At 39.4% G+C, this 20,512-nt stretch overlaps 1 protein-coding gene across 6 annotated transcripts in view; it reads right to left on the bottom strand.

Annotated features, from left to right (window-relative positions):
* Positions 1–3,304: 3,304 nt before the first annotated feature.
* Positions 3,305–20,512, bottom strand: part of HELZ (helicase with zinc finger) — a 155,010-nt gene continuing 137,802 nt past the window's right edge. For all 6 annotated transcript variants that reach the window (XM_082861325.1, XM_082861322.1, XM_082861327.1 and 3 more), the window contains 2 exons: positions 14,206–14,458; positions 3,305–10,476 (listed from right to left, as the gene is read on the bottom strand). In XM_082861325.1, coding sequence (XP_082717451.1) covers positions 10,142–10,476; positions 14,206–14,458 — 588 coding nt within the window. In that variant the 3' untranslated portion in view covers positions 3,305–10,141. The remainder of the gene's footprint in view (positions 10,477–14,205; positions 14,459–20,512) is intronic.

Genomic DNA, 20,512 nt, shown 5'->3' with positions numbered 1-20,512 from the left:
CGCCACTCACAGCAGGAGGGCTTGTCAGCTGAGGCCTCCGATTGCATTTCTGTTCAATTAGTGAGCAAAGGGCACTGAACCACATTCTCCTCTGTTTCCCTCTGCAGCGGAGCCCAGAGTGGGAGCCACGCCCACTTTCCAGAGCTCTCCGATGGTTCACCCCATCGTCTAACTAGCGCCCTTTCTTCTCAGGAATTAGCCGTGCAGTTTCCCGAAACGATGGTTCAAATCAATTTGCAGGGCATCTGTTTTAATGAGCTAAGAATGGGGTAATACCGCAGACTTTGCAACTGCAGCTCCTCTTCAATCTAATTATCTCCTTCTGTGGATATAAAATCAACCAGAGGTTCAGACAAAGGGGAATTTCATCACTTTCCCAGAAGTCTGCACGTAGGAATATGTCTACTGACGGGGATACGCTGAAGTAGGCAGCATCCACCAGAACTGACGCAACCATGGTGAAGCTGTCAAACCAAGGCTTCTAACAGCGACACCTGGTGAATGCTGATGCTTTGTCATCGCTCAGAGAGCACAGTGGAGTAGGCGGGGATGCGACTGCACAGGACAGCTCACTCCTGCCCCCCAGGCCATCACTCCTGCCCACGGTTATCATCTGGCCACACCACAGTGGCAAAGGGCATCCATGAGAAGGGGAGAGTGTCCTGAAGTCCTTCTGTCAATCAAACCCTCTGAGCCAGTTCAACAGGCTTTCGAGGGCCTGCTCTGTAAAAACTACAGAGCCAGTACTGTAGGTTTTGGGGTCTTAGGACAAGATCTCTGTCACCCAGAAGCTCACAAACTCCTAACTCTAATATAGAAACTGTGATAACATAGATATAAGCCCATTAAGGAGGCACAGAGGATGAGGGAACTAATTCCAACTGACCTGGGGGGTCTGAGCGCTGAAGGGCATGCTCCAAACAAAGTAGAGAAGCAAGAAGGTCAGGTTCATCCAGGCGAGGAACGGCAAGCTGTCTGATTTAGGGGACTGTGTGAAGTGCTCAGGAATAAGACACGGGGGTGTCTCCAAAGTGCAGCTAAGAAATTTAGGGTGCGATGGGCAACCACCGAGGGCCTCTCAGGAAGAGTGGCACCATCGGATCCGTTTCGGAAGGTAACTCGGGCTGCAGTTGGTAGGATGAGCTGGAACTGAGGCTATGCAATCATGATGGGGTCTTCACATCCGAAGAGAGGCTTTCCATCCATTTGAGAAGTGGTTCGTTAGGACAGTACCACGGTGTGAACCAAGTGGCAGAGCCCATTACAGACCCAGGGCTCTTCAGCTCCAATACCACAGCGGCATCAGAATGTTCCAGTTTAACCGAGCTGAGTGCAAGTAAGTCTCCTTTCCAGCACCCCCTCCACGAGGCCAACTTGCCATTCTCACGCTTGACCTGCACTCCATACAGTTCCCGCCTTGCCGTTTTGATGAAATTACATTTTCCCAATAACTTTCACACTAATATCATTCTCAGAAAAATGCTTCAAAGGCTTCAAATAATGCATAGGAATGAACACCTGAGACAGTCTTGTTTGCGTTTTCCCACTGATGACGGGGCCTTTGTTTACTTCCTGTGGGGCGGATGGCAGCCCAGGGAGTCCTCCAAAGCCATTCGATTTATCTGTAAAGAAGTGTGTTTCTTTCCAAAATCCAGAGATGATTTATGTTGTATCAGATCAAGTCAAAGAAAGCAAGATACCTAGCTTGAAAACTAATCCACCGCAATGAGTAAGAATTAGAAATTGTCCTTATGAAAGGCTGACTGCCCTATCTTCTTACATTTGCACACTTTAAGCACAGAATATTCAAGTTAGATTTATGGTGCCACATTAATGGGGTGTTAAAAATAAAAGGACCAGGGCTCACAAAGCATCCTTTGACCTGCTAATGCTTCTCAAAATCGTATCATGGCAGATGCAAAGAATTATTTCCCCAACAAAAACAAGACCGTGGCTCAGGGCAATTTCCTGCACAGCCGGCATCTGGGGGGGAGGGGCAGGGGTGGGGAGGGAGCGGTGCATGCCACGCACCCCTGTGAAATGTGTTATTATACCTTCATAATATATTGATACCAAGTAGGTTTACAAGTTCTGACATGAATTCTGGGCTCCACAAGCCCAGCATCAACAAGTGACTTGTTAAGACTAATTCATGATCACTGTTTTTAATTCCTAAGAACCACGTTGAATGACAATTTGAAAAGGGCTCATTTTCTCACTGATCACTGATGATCTCTAAACTTTCAGGTAACACTTGGAGCCTTTAGGCCTTTGCTTCTGCTGAAGTTCAGAGACACAAGTAAAGTTGCAAATTTCTGGAGACTATAGAGTCACAATTTTGCAAATCAATGTTGAGCTCTGTTACTTTAGCTGGTTTTACTGATTAATATCATGAATAAAATCAAAGTGCTGTGCTTAACTTCATTCTGTCAGACCTTTGCTCTTAAAAGGAAGCAGAGGATTGTGGTTCACACATAACAAACAGATCTCCAAATTATTAAAAAGGCATTTTATTATAAATACATTTTAGTTGTAGCAGTAAAATACATTTTGTGTTACCATGAATCTTTTAAAACAAAAGAACTTCACTGAGACAATGGTCACAATGTAGGAATTAGAGATCTCCAAATTGAAAACTTGTTCTAAGGAACCAAAGCGACTAAAGTAATTCTAAAACTAAGTTAAAAAAGAAAATGACAAAAAAGGAAGAAAATAAAAACCCTAGAGAGTGGCTTTGGGGTTATTTTATGGTACAAAGTCATTTTTACTTTTAAGCATAAACTCTTCAGGTATTAGAACTCTCAGATGAGGTATCATTAACTGCAAAGAAAAAAATAATAATTTTGTTATAATTTTGCCAGAAATTATGATTATTAGATGGCTGTACAACTGGTACTTTTAAGAGATGGAAACTGATCAGTTTTATGTAACCTTCCTTTAGGAGGCTTTTGCCCAAATAAGACCCAGTATGAATTTGCCACGTGATTGTGTGAAGTTAGCTGAACACGTTTAGATAAGAACTGTATTCTTGAAGCATTAAAAAAACAAAAACAAAAACAAAACCTGTGTCACTAATGACAGAACCCTTTAATAAGATGCAAAACCCATTACCTTTATAATTGAGAGGAGAGGTATTTTAATCACTGGATTTACCTAGGATACAACTACTACACTTAACCAGTACCTTCATGGGTTTCAAAGAATCAGGTGGGATGACTGGCACAGAAAGCGGATACAGTACAATGTCATACACACGGGTTTACAGGAAAAATCCAAGACTCCTGCTCTGTATGGGGGGGGGGGGGCTGAGAAACATTCAGGTGTAACTGACACGTCAGCACTTCATCCTGGACAAAAGAGCCCTCTGAGCAGCTGAAAGACACAGAGGTCTTCACTTCCAAGGCATCGTGCAAAGAATAAATAAACGGAAGCTCCCTATGAGCTGGAACTGGATAAAGTAACCTGTGCTGAACATACAAACAATCCCACCAGAGGTTACCCTGCCTTTCAAGGAGGAAGTACTGTGTTTTAAGAATTCCAAAGCTGTGTGTTCTATGATGCTTATCATACGGTCTACATCTAAGTCATTCTATAATCTATTACCTTAAAAATAATTTCTTCTCTTTCTAGGGTCTCGGTAAATTCAAAGCCAAACAAAAAACCAGAGGCAGAGACCAATACCCCTCAAGCTGCACTCCAGGGGGAATGTTAACAACAGCAGCACGCGCATGCTAACACCCAAAGACCTGTAGGTTTATTATACTGTAGGCAGCTGCTTTCTCAAAAATAACTTGCTCACACATGTGCACCTATGGTTTATGAGTAACTCATGCTGTGTAGGTGGCAGGTTCCTCTAGACTTTTTTTTGCAAACATATATAGATTTTTTCTAAGGTAGCAAAGTAATCAGAGACAATTATCAATTTTCTGCCACGTACAACGACTCAGGCTCCCCTAACACCTACCGGCACGGCAGAGAATCCAAATTAACTTTGTTAACCTGAGAAACACATAATTTGAAAAGCAAATCCTTTGCCCTCGCCTCCCTCATCCCCCAAAACATAACAACTACGACTACACCATTCGGGGTTTATCTATCGTTTTCTATGCTTCAGGTCACTGCCATCGTAGGACGGGGCCTCCGGTACCTGGGGCCTCGATAAACGCCAACTGCATTCTCGGGACAGTCGGATGGCTCCCTTCCACAATCCTCACCTCCGCCTGTGTGGAGCATCAAGACTGACTCTAAGCGCTCCAAATGCACGCACAGCTTCCAGACCGAAGCCCAGGCTGCAGTGTACACAAAACCAAACTCACCCTCCAAGTGCGAGAGCTCCTGCCCCGTCACGGGGAAGAGCAGCACAGACCTCAGACGGGGTGAGCGCTGAGGGGCGGGGGGCGGGGGTGGCCACCCCCCCAGAGGGCCCGGCACTCCACGGAGGTCTTTCTCCATGAATGTCCCCGTCGCCGCATCAGAATTATAAAAATGTCTCAAGAGATCAGTTTTGTACACTGAGTAAATAAATGCGTGGCTGAAGAGACCCTCAGACTTCCTCTAGACCCGTGGTTCTCAAAGTGCGGTGCCTGGGCCAGCAACGTCAGTGCTGCCTGGGAACTTGCTGGAAACGCAGATGATCAGGCTCCAGCCCGGCATCAGAAACTGTGGGGCAGGTCCAGCAGCCTGTACTTTAACAAGGCCTCCAGCTAATGCTGACGCTGGCTAAAGTTGGAGATCCGCTAGCTCTATCCTGCTTAAAATGTCCATATCTTAAAACAGGACATATTTGTAAACAGATACTCCTTCTATTCTGGGCTGAAACCTATGGAATTTGCCCCTTCCCCTCAACTGCTCAAACATCAAAAAAGAAAAAAGAACTAATGATGAAATTCATTTCAGAACATCAAAACAAAAATTTTAAGTAATAGCGGTTTCCCCTCCTACACATAGTTCTAAGGCAGGCAGTCACATGCTAGTATGCGAAATAAAACACAGAAGACACCTCATATATGAGATGTAGAAACAGCTAAAAAGACTCCCAAAGAATATAATGAAAATTCTGTAATATTGTTTAATGAACTTATAGAATTATATAAAACTTACTATGCTTTATGCTTAATATTCGTATCAAAATAAAATCTCTCTGTTGAACAAATTGCAAATAAAGTCTGGTCTAATACATTACTGAAACTGTAAGTATATGAATGTCTCTGGATTTTCTTAACATTCCAGTTTTAGAAGCTTTAGACTAATACTGTATAACTGGGTTTAGGATTTAACCACAGTTCACATTACTAAGCCTATATTCTTTTCTGTTAGGTACCTCCCTTCGAAAACATTTAGAAGCTCCTGTGACTGTTTCCTTAAAGTTTATTCCAAAGTAGATATTTTCAAACATTTCAAAAAATTTAAATGTTACATTAAAATTTTTTGTAATCTGTTTAATCTCATATTCTAATTTAAAGTAATAACAATGCCACTTCCTGAATGTGCTTTAAGAGAATGTTAAATGCCAGTAAGATTGATTCACTCCTTATAACAATGGTCTTCAGCAGCTTTACAGGGAAACCTCAGCCAATAAATATCCAACCCCAGGTAGATGGAGAACTCGAGAAACCTAATATAACGAGCGCTCTGAAGACTAACGTGCCACTTGCTCTTTCCTGTTACCTTTACACTATGTGGCGGACGTCACTAGCTGATACTCTGAACAAGAAATCACGGTTAGAACATTATCCGTTATTTCTAACTGCTCAATACTGTGTGGGTCAGGTGGCAAAAAGCGGAGTGAACAATCAGATCCATTAAGACATATCCTTTGAGATTTAGGAGCGCACATGAGGGTGGTGGTAGAAATTGAGGGTTTCTCAATAGTTAAAGGGATGGTTAGCAAGAAACAACGTCTGGTAAATCATAAAAGACAAAGTACTACCTTTGTGGAGCTAGAAGAAAAACCAGAGCGCCTAAGTAACATTTAAGGTAGCAATTTGTATCTTGCAATACATTTAAAGTTTTAATCTTGTATTTTTATAGGCTTTTTCTGGGTTCTCTTTTTAAAAACAGCTCCAGTAGGAAACAATTCTAAGGATAACAGGTGTCTCTTCTTAAAATGGCGATTTCAGTAAATTTAATTTTCTTAATAACAACAGCTGAAATCTGAAATTTAACTTGAAATTGGTTTTCACACACTGGCTCTCAGGCAAGGTGACTCTCTCCAGCGCAGGTCGCTAGAGATACATTCCTACATGTTTATAGCTTTGCTCTTGGAATGTATATACGTGGAAAATATTAAACATGTAAGATCAGCTATACCAGAGCAAGATAATACTGTATCTTAATTATCTCAAGTTAGGGAATTCAGTTACTTTCTCAGCAATTTCAATGCCACCATAAAAAAGGAAACTATTTTCACAAATAGGTCTTGGAGACCGCTATGTTTAATTAGGTAATGCTTATTCAGTGGGAATTCTGATTATTTTACTTATTCTGCAGTTCTTTGAACTGAAAAGACCAATTGATGTTCACACCAAACTCAAACTTATTCTAGAATCTCTGATGAAAAAAACCACGCAAAGCAGTTTATTATTTCACACATACAAAATGACCTGGAGAGAAAGCATATTTGTCTGAGGAAAGGAAAATGAAAGTCATGTTGTTTAAATGGTCAATAATTAACTGCTGATTAATCAAAAACAAAGCTCTGCTATAACAACTTGGCCAAGCACATGCCAAATGGCAACCAAAACCCCTCTGAAAAACCCACCAGAAAATATCCATGTTGCACTGAACGAGGCTCATTCAGAGCTGAACAGAAATTCATTTTTAGATAGGGAAAAAAATTCAGCATGAAAACTCTACAGACTCTATCACCCAAAAGCATTTCTTTAAGGTAAAAAAAGAAAATCTCAGTAGCACTGAAATTAAAAAGTAAAATTAATAAAAAATAGTTCTGGCAAGAAAAAGGAAACTTCAGAGTGATATAAAGAACAAAGAAGTAGAAAGACATGTGAACAACTAACTGCACTTAGAAGAAATCTGTTTTGGAAGAAAAGGAAGTTGGTAATACTTGGTATTATCCCAGAGCTTACATCAAGCTTTAAAAAAAAAAAGTTCCATCTGAACTCTAAGGTTAGACCTAGACCATAAAACACAGTCGCCCCTCAGTGTCTGCAGGGGATCCGTTCCAGGACCCCCCAGGACTACCAAAACCCAAGGATGCTCAAGTCCCTTACATAAAATGACGTAGCATTTGCATAGAACTTCCACACGTCCTCCCATGTACTTTAAATCATCTCTAGATCACTTATGATACCTAATTCAACATAAGTGTTATGCAAATAGTTGCGAACGCATGGCAAATTCAAGCTCTCCTTTTTGGAACTTCCTGGAATTTTTTTTTTTTTTTTTTTTTTTTTAGTATCTTTGATCCATGCTTTGCTGAATCGGTGGGCACGGAACCCGCAGATACGGAAGGCCGACTGTAAGTTGTTTTTTAAGTCTGATTCGTGGGCACTTGCTAACACTACCCAAGTAATATCCAACAGGATGAACGGTACTCAGAAGCCACGCCTCATTTCAATGGAAACTTGCAATGATTCTTGCAGTAAGACTTTCTCAAAACTGTTACAAGATATTATTATGTATGCATTACATTTAAAGCACAGTTGGAAAGATGGCATTAAGTAAAGCTGAGATGGAAACATTCGAATCCTTGACTGGCTGTAGAAACAATAAGGAAGTGAGGAACACTCAGACGTTCTCAGCAGAGCAGTGGACTAAGAAGCAGCTACTACTTTTAGTTTTTTAGAAATAACTGCTTAGAACAGCAAAGTCACAACAACGTAACAGCTTCCTTACGCAAAGTTTCCATCAATATATAAGGGCGGTAGGGTGGGCACGTTTAAATATAAATAATTTTAAAACTGGTATTTTTTAAAGGTTCAAGTATGGAAAACAGATGATTAGGCAATTACTTTATGACAAGGGGTTAACTGACAGCCCTGATGGGATAGTTCTGTCTTTGTCAGATCAGCATGCTTTCGACCATTTACCTGGCTTGCGTCGCAGTCCTGTATATTTTCGGGGGAGGAGAATCATCACTGACAAGAGCATTATTCTTCACCGACATCCTCACATCAGGGGGATCTCATTTTCATTTGGGCTGTATCTTGAGTTTTGTCAGAGTTAGAAATACACAGCTATATGGCAAAACTTTTTCTTCTTTTCTTGTGACTACGTTGAGTAAAATCTGACATCACTAAACGTGGCGATCTGACATCTTACAGAGAAAACGAGGTGCTGTAACCTGCTGGCTCCGTTTTCCAACTGTGATTTATACTAACCATTAGCACGTCTGCAGTCTACACGTCTACATCTGCCGCCTTACACAGAGACCTGCAGCCTGTAACGTGAAGCCACAGAGAAGTGAACTGCACTCTGGGCAGAAGGACAGAACTGAATAAAAAAGAGGTTCTCTTCATTTGTCCTAGAGCTTGACAGCCTTTAACTAAAGGCACTCTCTTCTCCCAAACTGTCCGAGGCTTACAGGGGACTACTGCTGGCTGACACCAACTAAACTCCCGTCGCAGACGCTTTTCTTTGCCCTCCACTTTTCAACTCTGCTTTAAAAATGGACCGCGAATAGACGATGGCCTATTCAAAGGCAGTCTTCCGGAAGAAAACTAGTTTTGAACGGATCATGAGGGTCCGTTCAGGATTTGCAGTGTTTCCCAACCTTACCTTATTATTTTATGTTTTTTTTAAAAAGGTTATATTGTAGTTTCAAGATATCTCTGAAGTATAAAAGTAGTACTACTAGATCAGGAAAACAATATGGACATGCATCGTCGCAAAAGCGTTACAAGACCACAAGTTTTAAGAGGGTAAACGTTGTTCTTTGGATTTTACCAAAGTTCATTCAAAACAATATTTAGACTGTAGGATATTTAAGATAGCTGTTTAAATTGTATATTTTTGTACAAGTTCAGTGGGGTTCTTTTAGAAGAATCAAAAGACATGAAAACAAGGGCAGCTTCTTGCCCCAGATTTTGATGAATTTTGATACATCTTTGACAAACATTATACTTCTTCTTTAATGATGTTCCTCAAACAAAACAGTTAGCAAAATATTTGAATTGCCATGTATAATGTCACATTTTAATGTAAACATCAAATAAAGGTACCAAAATTTTTACTGGAGGGAAAAAAAACCTTAAAGCGGCACAACTCTTTATACCACTGGAGAGGGGGAAGCCAGATTACGAACATTTACACATGCATAGTGAGGAAAAGAAGATGTTACTAAATTCACGCATTTTTAAAATAGTTATCAAGTCTACTAAGCACCAACAATCCTAAAAATTTTTCAGCTTCATGATTTGTTTAAAAAAAAAACACACACTATCAAATTAACATTAAAAACAAGCTTAAAGTGTAGCTTGTCCAAAAAATAATTAAGTATGCCACTGTTTTTTTCATGTTACAAAAAACAGTGGCATATGAAATACACCTGCAAAGAATGCCTTTAACTCTATCCTACAGTGGATGGAGATTACAACAGCACATCATACATAGTCTAAAACTATAAAAGTTTTAGAATGCAGCATCTTGTCACCAAAAAAAGCTGATAAAACTTAAAGTATTTAGAAGATGCTGACCCCCTTTTTTTTTTTAAAAAATTTTCAATGAATTTAAGCAAAAATAACATACATTTGTACATCAACTGGCCATTTCTGGTACAGAAACCCAGCGTATGGTAATATTACTGAATAAATGTAAATGCTACTTACAATTTTTTTTTCTTTTTAAATACATTTTAGACAAACTTTTTTTCTCCTTTTTTAATAGTTGCACAATTAACCTCTTAGCTGCTAGCTTGATGCAAACATATGTAACAATACACAAATTTAAAAATATTTTTTATTCCACATAAAAGCTGTCAAAATTCCGACTCATGTCAAAAATGCAAAATAATGGAATATACTGTAAAAAAAAAAAATTAGTTGCAAGTCTAGCAGCAAAGCAATTGAGAACATACTTAATATTAAAACAAAGGGAACTGTGCATCTATAGGTGAAGTCCAGCTATCTTAATTCTACTGATACAAACAGAATGAAAACACTCTCCCTGGAGGAAAAAAAAGTGATTATTTAAAATAGGAGTAAAAGCCATTGCTGCCCGATGAGCTCCCCAGGCTGAGTTCCTGGAACAGAGACAGAGGGTCGCTGCTCTTCTTGGCCTGCTCCGGCGGGGGCCTGGGCTTGGGCGGGGCCCGCAGAGCGCTGGCGTACGACATGGCGGGCTTGCTGCCTCCACAGCTCTGCTGGCTGCTGCTGCTGGCCGACTCCGCGATCTGCTTGTTGGGCATGAGTGGGGGGAACTGGCCGAGATGCTGCAGGACGCTGTAATTGAAGGAACTGGACCCCTCGAGGTTTTCAGGCTTCAGATGATCCTCAGGGGGTTTGCCGGCCTTGGGCGGAGCTAGAAGCAGAGAAGAGCAGCACCGATTTAAGGGCAAGCCCAGCGACCCTCAGGCATCTCACTAGTTCAGTGTGTCACAGCTGGTTCTCATCTCCAGGAACTCAGCGACAGGAGAGCCACAAGGACAGACAACTTCTGCCACAACACTCTGCAATCACAACACATGTGACTGAACTTCTCCATCTCATAAACACTTGAAGAAGAATTAACTGCGTGAACTGTGATAACTAAACATATAAAACTAAAGGTCAAGCCTGAAGGTTTTGCTTCAAAAAACTAACTTGTGCCATTGCACACTTTGCTATTTATTGTATTAACTGCTCACAGTTTGAAAATGGGAAAAAACAGGTTCTTCCTTAAATAAAAGTGAGCTCTATATGCAGACTTCTGGTTAAAACAGCTTCTATTATTAACCTAAGAAACAGCAGCACCTGGATTCAATTTCTTAAAAATACTACCTTTTCTTGTAATATGTAAGGAAACAAGGAATAAGGTGGGGAAAGCTGCTGTAGACTTTACTTCACGTTTCCTGTCATCTGCCGAATTCCAAGGTCCTTTAATATTCGACTCCACTCTTCCTAACTAGTTTTATGGCCCCCAAATCATAACTGGTTTTAAGCATTGCTTTTGCTTTCAATCTTTTAAAAGTTTAACTAACACTAGATTGGGTTAAAATCATAATACATATTCATTGAGGATAACTTGGAAATTACACAAAGGCCAAAGAAGAAAATAAGTCATTCACATTTCCAAATACCAGAGCTAATTTAACTTGCTGGTGCATTTTTCCCTAAGGATGTCATATAACGCAGATATTTCATAACTTTTTAAAGTAATCTCCCATTTCTAGAAATATGGGTAATAGTCCATTTTTCACTTTTCTACACTGTGATAAATGTTCTTATAGATAAATATTCCTAAATATGCACGACTGCTCCCTTAGGATAAATCCCTAGAGGTACATGGCCGGGTCGTACAGTGCATGCACAGTGAAAGTTTTTGACTAACTGTGGCCAAGCTTCCCTGCAGGAACATACTGCCCACTTAGACCCAACCAACGCTTGCTCATTTCCCTACTACGTCACAACACTAGTGTTACTATTTTTTGTAACTTCAGCTTCTTTCGTAAATAAATAATTATCTTGTAGTCCTACTTTACATGTCTTTGATTACTGACATTTATGGACATTTTTCCTTGTGTTTATTACCTATTTGTGGAAAGTAAGGAGAAAATATTTCATTTTTTAGTTTTAGTATTTCATTGATTCATTATGCTAATTTCATATTATTATTTTAAAACTTTAAAAATTCACAAAATTGTTCAAAATTATTTTAAGCCATTTAATAGCTTTCTGGAACGTTTACCACCTTTCTGTCTAAATGCCACTGATTTTGTGAATGAAACAATTGCTTTTAAGAGCATTAGTTTAACAAACACTTCAATATAAAAGTGGCCTGTACTGCCTAATATACAAAATAAACATTTTACTGGCTGTTCAAAAACTTACTATTTTTATTTGCTTTACTAAGTCTTATTTACCCACATTCTCATCTTCATGACAATATAATTCGAGTTTAGAATGTTTTCAAGTAAATAATAAATACTTACAGACTAATATTTTAGAGGTAGTTTAGCCTAATGCCTACACGCTTATCTAATCATGAATGTAAGATCTCTGTCAATTTGACTTACCATATATACTCCTGGTAAGACAAACTATTCTTTAAAACTATGAATTTTACTAATCTGGCAACCAATGACTTTCTTCAAAATACATATCTCTACCTAATCTTTAATTTTCATCTGTGCATAAAAAGAAAATGCTTGATAAAGTATGCCTTGTCACCAAGAGAAGTGAATAGAACCCGAACACGTATGTGTTGGAGAGACGAGCCCCACCCTTGCTGAGGACACAGAGGTTCCGCAGTGAGACTGGATCACCCCCTCGATCGCACAGGGTCTATTCTCATGATCTCCTCACTCAGCAGGCAGGCATTTTCCAAGTGTGATCAGTACCAAAATGGGAAATCCAAAGTTCAAAAAGGCCAGAGACATGAGCTTTGCTCTCAGGCTTGTAATTGTGGAGAAAATATGGCCATATCATGATCTCTTTCAAATTCCAAACCAATATAATATGAACAGTTTCCTTCAACTCAAGAAATAAGTCTCAAACTTCAGACAGAAGTTCCCCAAGTGGTGATTATTTTCCTTCTGATTCACCACCGGCAATTGCTACATTCCTCTAAAAATGAAATGAAAACATAAAATGGAATAAAATATAAAATAAAATAAGAAAGACACACATACATACATACTGTTAGACAAGAAGCTGTGCTTCAGCATAGTAGTGATTTTGAGTTAATTTTTAAATACTTAGCTAAGTGTTACTTTCAGCTAAAGAATACTATTTGTCTCCTAGCAATGAGGAAAGTAAGAAGTTTACGTTTGTGGCGAAGACACCACAAATGACACGTGCTTTGGGCACGTGCTCAGCAAATTTCAGCTTTATCAGATTTTTACTGACTTCGGCCAAAAGCTATCTTAAAATTTAGGCAGAAAAGAAGGAGAAATGATGTTGTCTTTAAAATAAATTATAATATGCAAAACAACTAAGAAGTAACAAATTTTCATCACTTATTTGTAATTTAGATGTTTCTCAGCAAATTCAAATATGATGAGTGCGTTTCTGTTAGACCTTTAAAATGACACAGCAGTCCCAGGCAAAATACACCACTTTAACCACAGAAGGTACTAATGAATGTTTAAAGATTAGAATGACCGTGTCTCTTGACAGGAAAGAAACCAATGCCTTTCTAATGCCTCTTGACCCACCACGTCTGCTGTTCTAAAAAGAACATCCTCCAAAATGGGTCAGTCACAGGCACAATGGATTCACATTCTAAAGATGAACAAAACTAATTTAAAATACAGAGGGTGATGCTATCAAGGCAGAAATTCACCGACCATCGCAGACCTGCTCACAAAGATAAATGGCCGCAGCCTACAAAGAGAAGGCTATAGAGATCGGAGCACCCAAACAGTGTCATCCTTTAATTCCACATGAAAAAGAGGGAAACAAAGGAAAGATAAACGCGCACTCGCGTTCAAGGCTGAAGAGACCTCAGACCTCCCAGCACACAGGTTTACAGCCACACCCATTCCAAGGCCTTCCTGTGCCTTCTTTCTTTTCTTCTTTGGACTTGGATTTCTCAGTTCATTAGAATATAAGGGATAAATACTGGGTTTCTAAATCTCAAAATGTCAGACTTTACTGGTTTCTCTTATGGCCAAACTCTATTGTGTAGCAAACTGTCAACAACTTTATTGACAATAAATCCTTGAAAACTGAAATTGACCTAACCAACTGCCGCCCCCAACCCAGAAGAAAACACGAAAATCCAGAAAACAAGCTTTTCCCAAGCAAAGGTGATCTGATTTAGAAATGCATTCCAGGTTCCCTTACTTCTTTCACGCATTCACACGTTAAAATGATCAAAATGATCAGTTCCCAAATACGGGTAGGTCTACTTACCTTCCAGACCATAAACATGGAACCAGTATAGTCCTAAATTAATGTGTATCCTGAGGCACACCTGCGAGCTATGAGCATTGAATACTGTTCCAAGATAACAATGCGAATGGAAGGAATGGGAGAAGAAAAACTCCATAAATACGCAGGAGCTGAGTAGTTAAAACTGCAATTGTGGCAGCCCCCAACCCTGTCTTACCTATCAACTCTCTGGGCTGAGCTGTCCTGCTGGATCCATTGCACGGAATGTTCTGATAGGGGGTAGATGAGGTGGTGTTTACCCAGGACTCCGGGGAGGAAAAGTTGAAAGAAGATTGGTTATTATGGTCCTGAAGCTCTTTACACTGGGCAAGGCTGTCTTGAGGAGTGCTTACTTCTTCAGAACAAGGCTGGACTGAGCTAGATGAGATTCTTCTTTGGTACAAGGGCCGACCAGGTCCTCTGGGTTCATACTACACAAAGAAAAAGGACAGTTCATAAATCAGTGAAAACTTACACCCCACTCTCTTATGCACACAGCAGTCTCACTCTATTATGTAGAAATTCTCAAAAACACTTTCTTCTGTGACTATCAAAACCCCCAAAAAGCAGCCTGAGCTGTGGACATGGTGTCAGGAGACCTGGGGTCAAAACTCAGTTCTGGCCCTTAGCAGGTATTCCTACGACAACACACGTCTAACTTCTGACTCTGTTTTCCTGTCTGTAAAGTATGGGGCTGAACCACCTGTCTTCAGTTCTAAAGCTCTATCCACATTTTAGGTAACATTAGATTAAGAATAAGAATGAAGAAGCATATCTGCTCAAAATTAAATGGGGAAATTACAGTCACGATCAACTGAATCACAACATCTTGAACACATTCGTCCGTTTGAGACTCATCTCATGGGCCCTTCACAATCTCCTGGTTTGTCATTCCTTAGACCTGATGGTAAGACAGCGTTCCTCCCACCCAACAGAGGTACTCCCGATCACCCGCTCTGCACGTCTTCCTTCGGAAAGTCTTCGACTGAAACGGAACATTCATTATTCTTCAACAAATCCTTCGTATGTTTGAAACCCAATTAGCGTTTTTCTCCTCCCTACACTTGCACAACCAAAATTTCTTTGACTCTCTGACAGGATGTATTTGCCAGCATTTCATGATTTTTTACTGCTACTTAAGTGCCCTCCAAGCTCTCGGGCCCGATTGCTGTGGCCATGCTCAGGCTCAGTTCTAAAAGCAAAGGCAATACGGAGTAGCAGTCAGGTGTTCAGTTAGCCCGGCAGCATCACTCGGCAATTGACCTAGCCTCTTGGGAACTTCATCTGTAAATGTGGCTTCCCTGTCCACAATGCCTGCCTCTTAGGGCTGCTGTGAGACCTGAGCAAGTTCAGCATGCATAGCATTTGGCACATAGGAAGGTTTGCTGTTGATGTAACATAAAGGATAAGCTTCCGTGTTAGAGCTTACAGGACAGAACAGGATTGGCTTTTTACTGCCCCCTCTCCCTCCCCCGGAAGTAACAGATTTGCTATTCAGTTCGTGGTCATTATGATTGGGAGGAAACTTTCTTTTACCACCGCTGTTACAAATAACTGGAAATCAGGAACTAGAGATTAGATTACAAAGAAGAGAGAGAGAGATAGGCACAGAAATAGCAGGATTTGGGGGGAATATAAGATATCACAAGCAGATATTGTCAGGCCAATGAAATGCGGGAATTTTGGGCCTAAGTATGTGAGAGTAAAGTCGTCACGGACGGAACCACAAGGGTACAAACGGGAAGGGAATGGGTCTGGACTGGCTGCCTTGAGCAGAAAGGTGGGAAGGGGAGGGAGGAGAGACCTTCTCTCACTGTTAAATGAGGATGTCCAGGTCATTTCTACGTTTCCAAAGTTTTAGCTACTGGATGAGAAAGGCGAGAGCTAATACTTCCATCCCATTAATACCTTTTCTCATATGTTTTTATTGTTCTTCTGTCTTTATGTATAGTATCTAAATTCATCTTTAGTTTTACTCTGCTTTAAAGGTATTTTTTTCCAATGGTTAAGATCATTCCAAATTTGATTCCTATTTTCTAGAATAGTAACCATTCTAACTAGTGTCAACTGTGAATTTAATCAGCACATTTGAAATTTCTTCATCAAGGTTATTAACTTATGGTGTTGAGTAGAATAACCAACATTCCTAAACTGCTTTATGTTCTGTATGGCTAGGCAATGAATGAATGGTCACAGCAGCTTGTACAGGGTGCCTTTTTTTTTTATCAAGGTTTGTAATGAAGACGATTAGCTCTTAGACTCAAAGTGAAGTGCTTCTTTTTATTACCATGACCTGAGTGTTCAGCCCACTCAGAAACTGTAGGGGATCACATTCTAAAGGCTTTATGTGTGGGCTTCCCTGGTGGCGCAGTGGTTGAGAGTCCGCCTGCCGATACAGGGGACGCGGGTTCGTGCCCCGGTCCGGGAAGATCCCACAAGCCGCGGGGTGGCTGGGCCCGTGAGCCATGGCCGCTGAGCCTATGCATCCGGAGCCTGTGCCCCACAACGGGAGAGGCCACAACAGTGAGAGGCCCGCGTACAGCAAAAAACAACAACAAAAAGGCTTTATGTGTGAATACTAAAGTACAAAACTAAAATCTGTTATGGCCTCAGAAAACAGGTTATAATAATCAAATTCCCTGGTGATACTCATACGAATTCCAGGCATTAACTTTATAAGCCCCTTTTTGCAATGAATAGATATGTGAACCACAACGCTTAAATGAGGAAAACTAAAAATCAGAAAGCAATGGAAAGCTGTTATAAAAGGAGAAAATATTCAATTAAACTTTAAAAAAGATGTGTGTCATTTATATCTTCCAAACTGAAATCCAAAAAAATCACACAGTTGACATGCACAGTACTTGTGGAAGTATTGTGTAACATGTTTATAACAGCTCCTAAGCAGCTGCTGACAAAGATGAATGGGTAGATTAAGTATAAAATACAACTTCAAATGACATTATGAATGCAATTGATCCTCTGTTAGAAAAAGAACCAAAACTTGGCATTGTTTGAATGTTCTTAAAATTAGATATGTTGAAGATTTATATATATATATATATATGTGTGTGTATGTATACACACACACACATAATATACATACGTACATATATAAATATAATATAGATGGTCCCCTGGTATACCTACTTCATACAACACAGATGTAGGTAGATGCATGAAAATATAATTTGCTACTTTGGAATCTGTCCTCAAAGGTAATTTGAGGATAAGCAGAGAAATCTTGCTGACAACTGAATGAAATGGTTTACACACCAAATAAATTACCTTTTAGCAGTTTTGTAGTTTTCAGCATACAGACCCTGTACAGGTTTTGTTAATTTGCACCTAGCATTTAATTTTCCTCTGAGCTATTGTAATGGTACTTGCTCTTACATTTTGGTTTCCAATTGAATGTTGCTAATATATGGAAATGGGATTGACTTGTGTTGACCTTTTACCTCAAAACCTTGCTAAATTCACATTAGTCAAAATTAATTTTTGTTGGCTTGTTTTCTGGGTAGATTCCTTGGGTTTTTCTACATTGACAATCATGTCATCTGTGAATAGGGACAGTTTTATTTCTGCCTTTCCAAACTCTGTGTCTTTTCTTTTTATTGATGTACTGTACTGGCTAAGACTTCCAGGATAACGTTGAACAGGAATGTTGAGAGTGGACATCTTAACTCCTTCCTTATCTTAGAAGCGTTCAGCATTCAGTCTCTACCATTAATCATGATGGTAGCTGTAGGACTTTTATAGGTGCCCTTTAACAGGTTGAGGAATATCCTTCTACTTCTAGTTTGCCAAGAGTTTTTATGAGTGGATATTCTGTTCTGTCAAATGTGTATAGGCTCTTTTTTGGGGGGGGGGATGTCTATTGATACAATCATGTGATTTTTCTCGCTAGACTGTTAGTATGGTGGATTACACTGATTTATTTTCAAACACTGGACCAGCCTTGCATTCTGGAAATAAGCTCCGACATGATTGTAGTGTATTGTTCTTTTTTATATATTGCTGAATTCAATTTGTTAATGTTTTGTTGAGGATATTGCAGTGATGTTCACAGATATGTCTGTAGTTTTCTCTTTCTTGTACTGTCTTTGTCTAGTTTTGGTATCAGAGTAATGCTAGCCATATACAGTAAGTTAAGAAGTGTGCCCTTCTCCTCCATTCTCTGGAAGAGATTGTGTAAATCGGTGGTATTTCTTTACATGTTTGGAGGAATTCAGCAGCGAACCATCTGGGCCTGCAGATTTCTTCTTTGGCAGGTTTTTAAACTACAAATTCAATTTTGTTAACAGTCATAAGACTATTCATATGCTATCTATTTAATCTTCAGTGAGTTTTTGTAGTTTGTGGTATTCAGAGAAGTGATCCATTTTATCTAAGTTGCTGAATTTTATGCAAAGAGTTGTTCACAGTATTCCTTTACTGTTATCCTTTTTAATGTCTACTGGATTCAGTGGTATCTCCTCTTTCGTGCCCGATATTGGTAGTTTGTGCTTCTCTCCCTTCCTCTGTCACTCTTGCTAAAGCTTTATCAGTTTTTTTTTTTTTTTTTTTTTTTTTTGCGGTACGCGGGCCTCTCACTGCTGTGGCCTCTCCTGTTGCGGAGCACAGGCTCCAGACGTGCAGGCCCAGCGGCCATGGCTCACGGACCCAGCCACTACGCGGCACGTGGGATCTTCCTGGACCGGGGCACGAACCCGTGTCCCCTGCATCGGCAGGCGGACTCTCAACCACTGCGCCACCAGGGAAGCCCAAGCTTTATCAGTTTTATTGATCTTTCCAAAGAACTGGCTTTGGGGTTCACTGATTTTTCTCTATTATTTTTGTTTTCATTTTTTTATTGAATTCGGTTCTCATCCTTATTATGCATCTTTATTATTCCCTTCCCTCTGCTTGATTTTAATTTATTTTACTCTTCCTTTTCTAATTTCTTGGGATAGAAGCTTAGATTATTGATCTGAGACATTTTCTAATTTCCCTTGAGACTTCCTCTTTCACTCATTTATTATTTAGATATATGCAGTTTAATTCCCAAGTCTTGGAGATTTTCTGGTTATCCTTTGGTTATGCATTTCTAGTTTAATTCCATTATGGTCAGATAACATATTTTATTGGTGAATGTGGCATCTGCGCTTGGAAAGATCATACATTCTGCTGTTGCTGGTTGGAGTGCCCTATAAATGTCAACTGAATGCAGTTGGTTAGTGATGCTGCTCGCTTTTTCTATATCCTGGCTGGCTTCCTGTCTATTAGATCTATTAAATACTGAGAGGGGAGAGTCGAAGTCTCAAACTATAATTGTGGATTTGTCTGTTACTCCTTTTAGATTTTGCTTCACGTATTTTGAAGTTCTGTTGTTAGATGCATACACACTTAAGACTGTTATTTCCTTTTAATGTACTGACCCTCTTATCAGTACTAATGTCCCTCTTGGATAACTTCCTATGCTCTGAAGTTTACTTTGTCTGACACTAATATAGCCACTCTAGCTTTCTTTTGATTAGTCTTTGCATGGTATGCCTTTCTCCATCCTTTGCTTTTAACTACCTATACTGTTATATTTTTAACGTTTCTTATAGATAGCATATAATTAGAACTATTTGAAAAACCCATCCTGACAATCTCTGACTTTTAATTGGTATGTTTAGATCATGTATATAATGTAATTACTGATATGTTTAGATTTAAGTCAGTTGTCTTATGTCTTTTGTTTCCTGTTCATTTCCTGTTTTATGTTCCTTTGTTTTCCTTTTCCTGCCTTCTTTTGGGCTATTTGAACATGTTTATGTAATTTCATTTTAATTTTGTGATTCTATGTCTCCTTATATGATTTTTAAATAGGTGTTCTAGGGATAATGGAATACATACTTAACTTTTCATCATCTGCTTAGAATCTATATTTTATCACTTCAGTTGAGATGTAGAAAACTTATTACCATATTCGGTTCTTTACTTTTCCTCTTTATGCTATAGTTATAGTTGTTTTATATATTATATCTATATATACTGAAAAACAATCAGACAATGTTATATATTTTGCTCTCAACTGGGAATTTTGATAGAACTCAAGGAGAACAGTTTATCATATTTATCCAGATATTTACTGTATCTGTTGCTCAACTTCCATTGCTGATGTGCCTAGTTTCCTTCTGGTATCATTTTCCCTCTGTCTGAAGAACTTCCTTTAACAATTCTTTTAGAGGAGGTCTGCTGGCTAAAAATTCTCTTAGTTTTCCTTTATCAGTAAATGTCTTTATTTTACCATCATTCCTGAAGGACAGTCTTGCAGCATATACATTTCTGGGTTAAAAGTTCTTTTCTTTCAGCACTTTAAAAATGTTTGCCACTTCCTTCTGGCTTCCATGGTTTCTGATGAGAAATCATTAGTCATTTGAATTATTGTTCTCTAATGAGATGTGTTTTCTCTGGCTTCTCTCAAGATTATTTTCTTTGCTTTTTGCTTTTAGCCA

The sequence above is a fragment of the Leucopleurus acutus genome (genome assembly GCF_964270905.1).
Source record: "Leucopleurus acutus genome assembly, chromosome: 19".
NCBI lineage: Eukaryota > Metazoa > Chordata > Mammalia > Artiodactyla > Delphinidae > Leucopleurus > Leucopleurus acutus.
The sequence above is the reverse complement of the archived record's forward strand: the minus strand, read 5'-3'. Positions and strand labels throughout refer to the sequence as shown.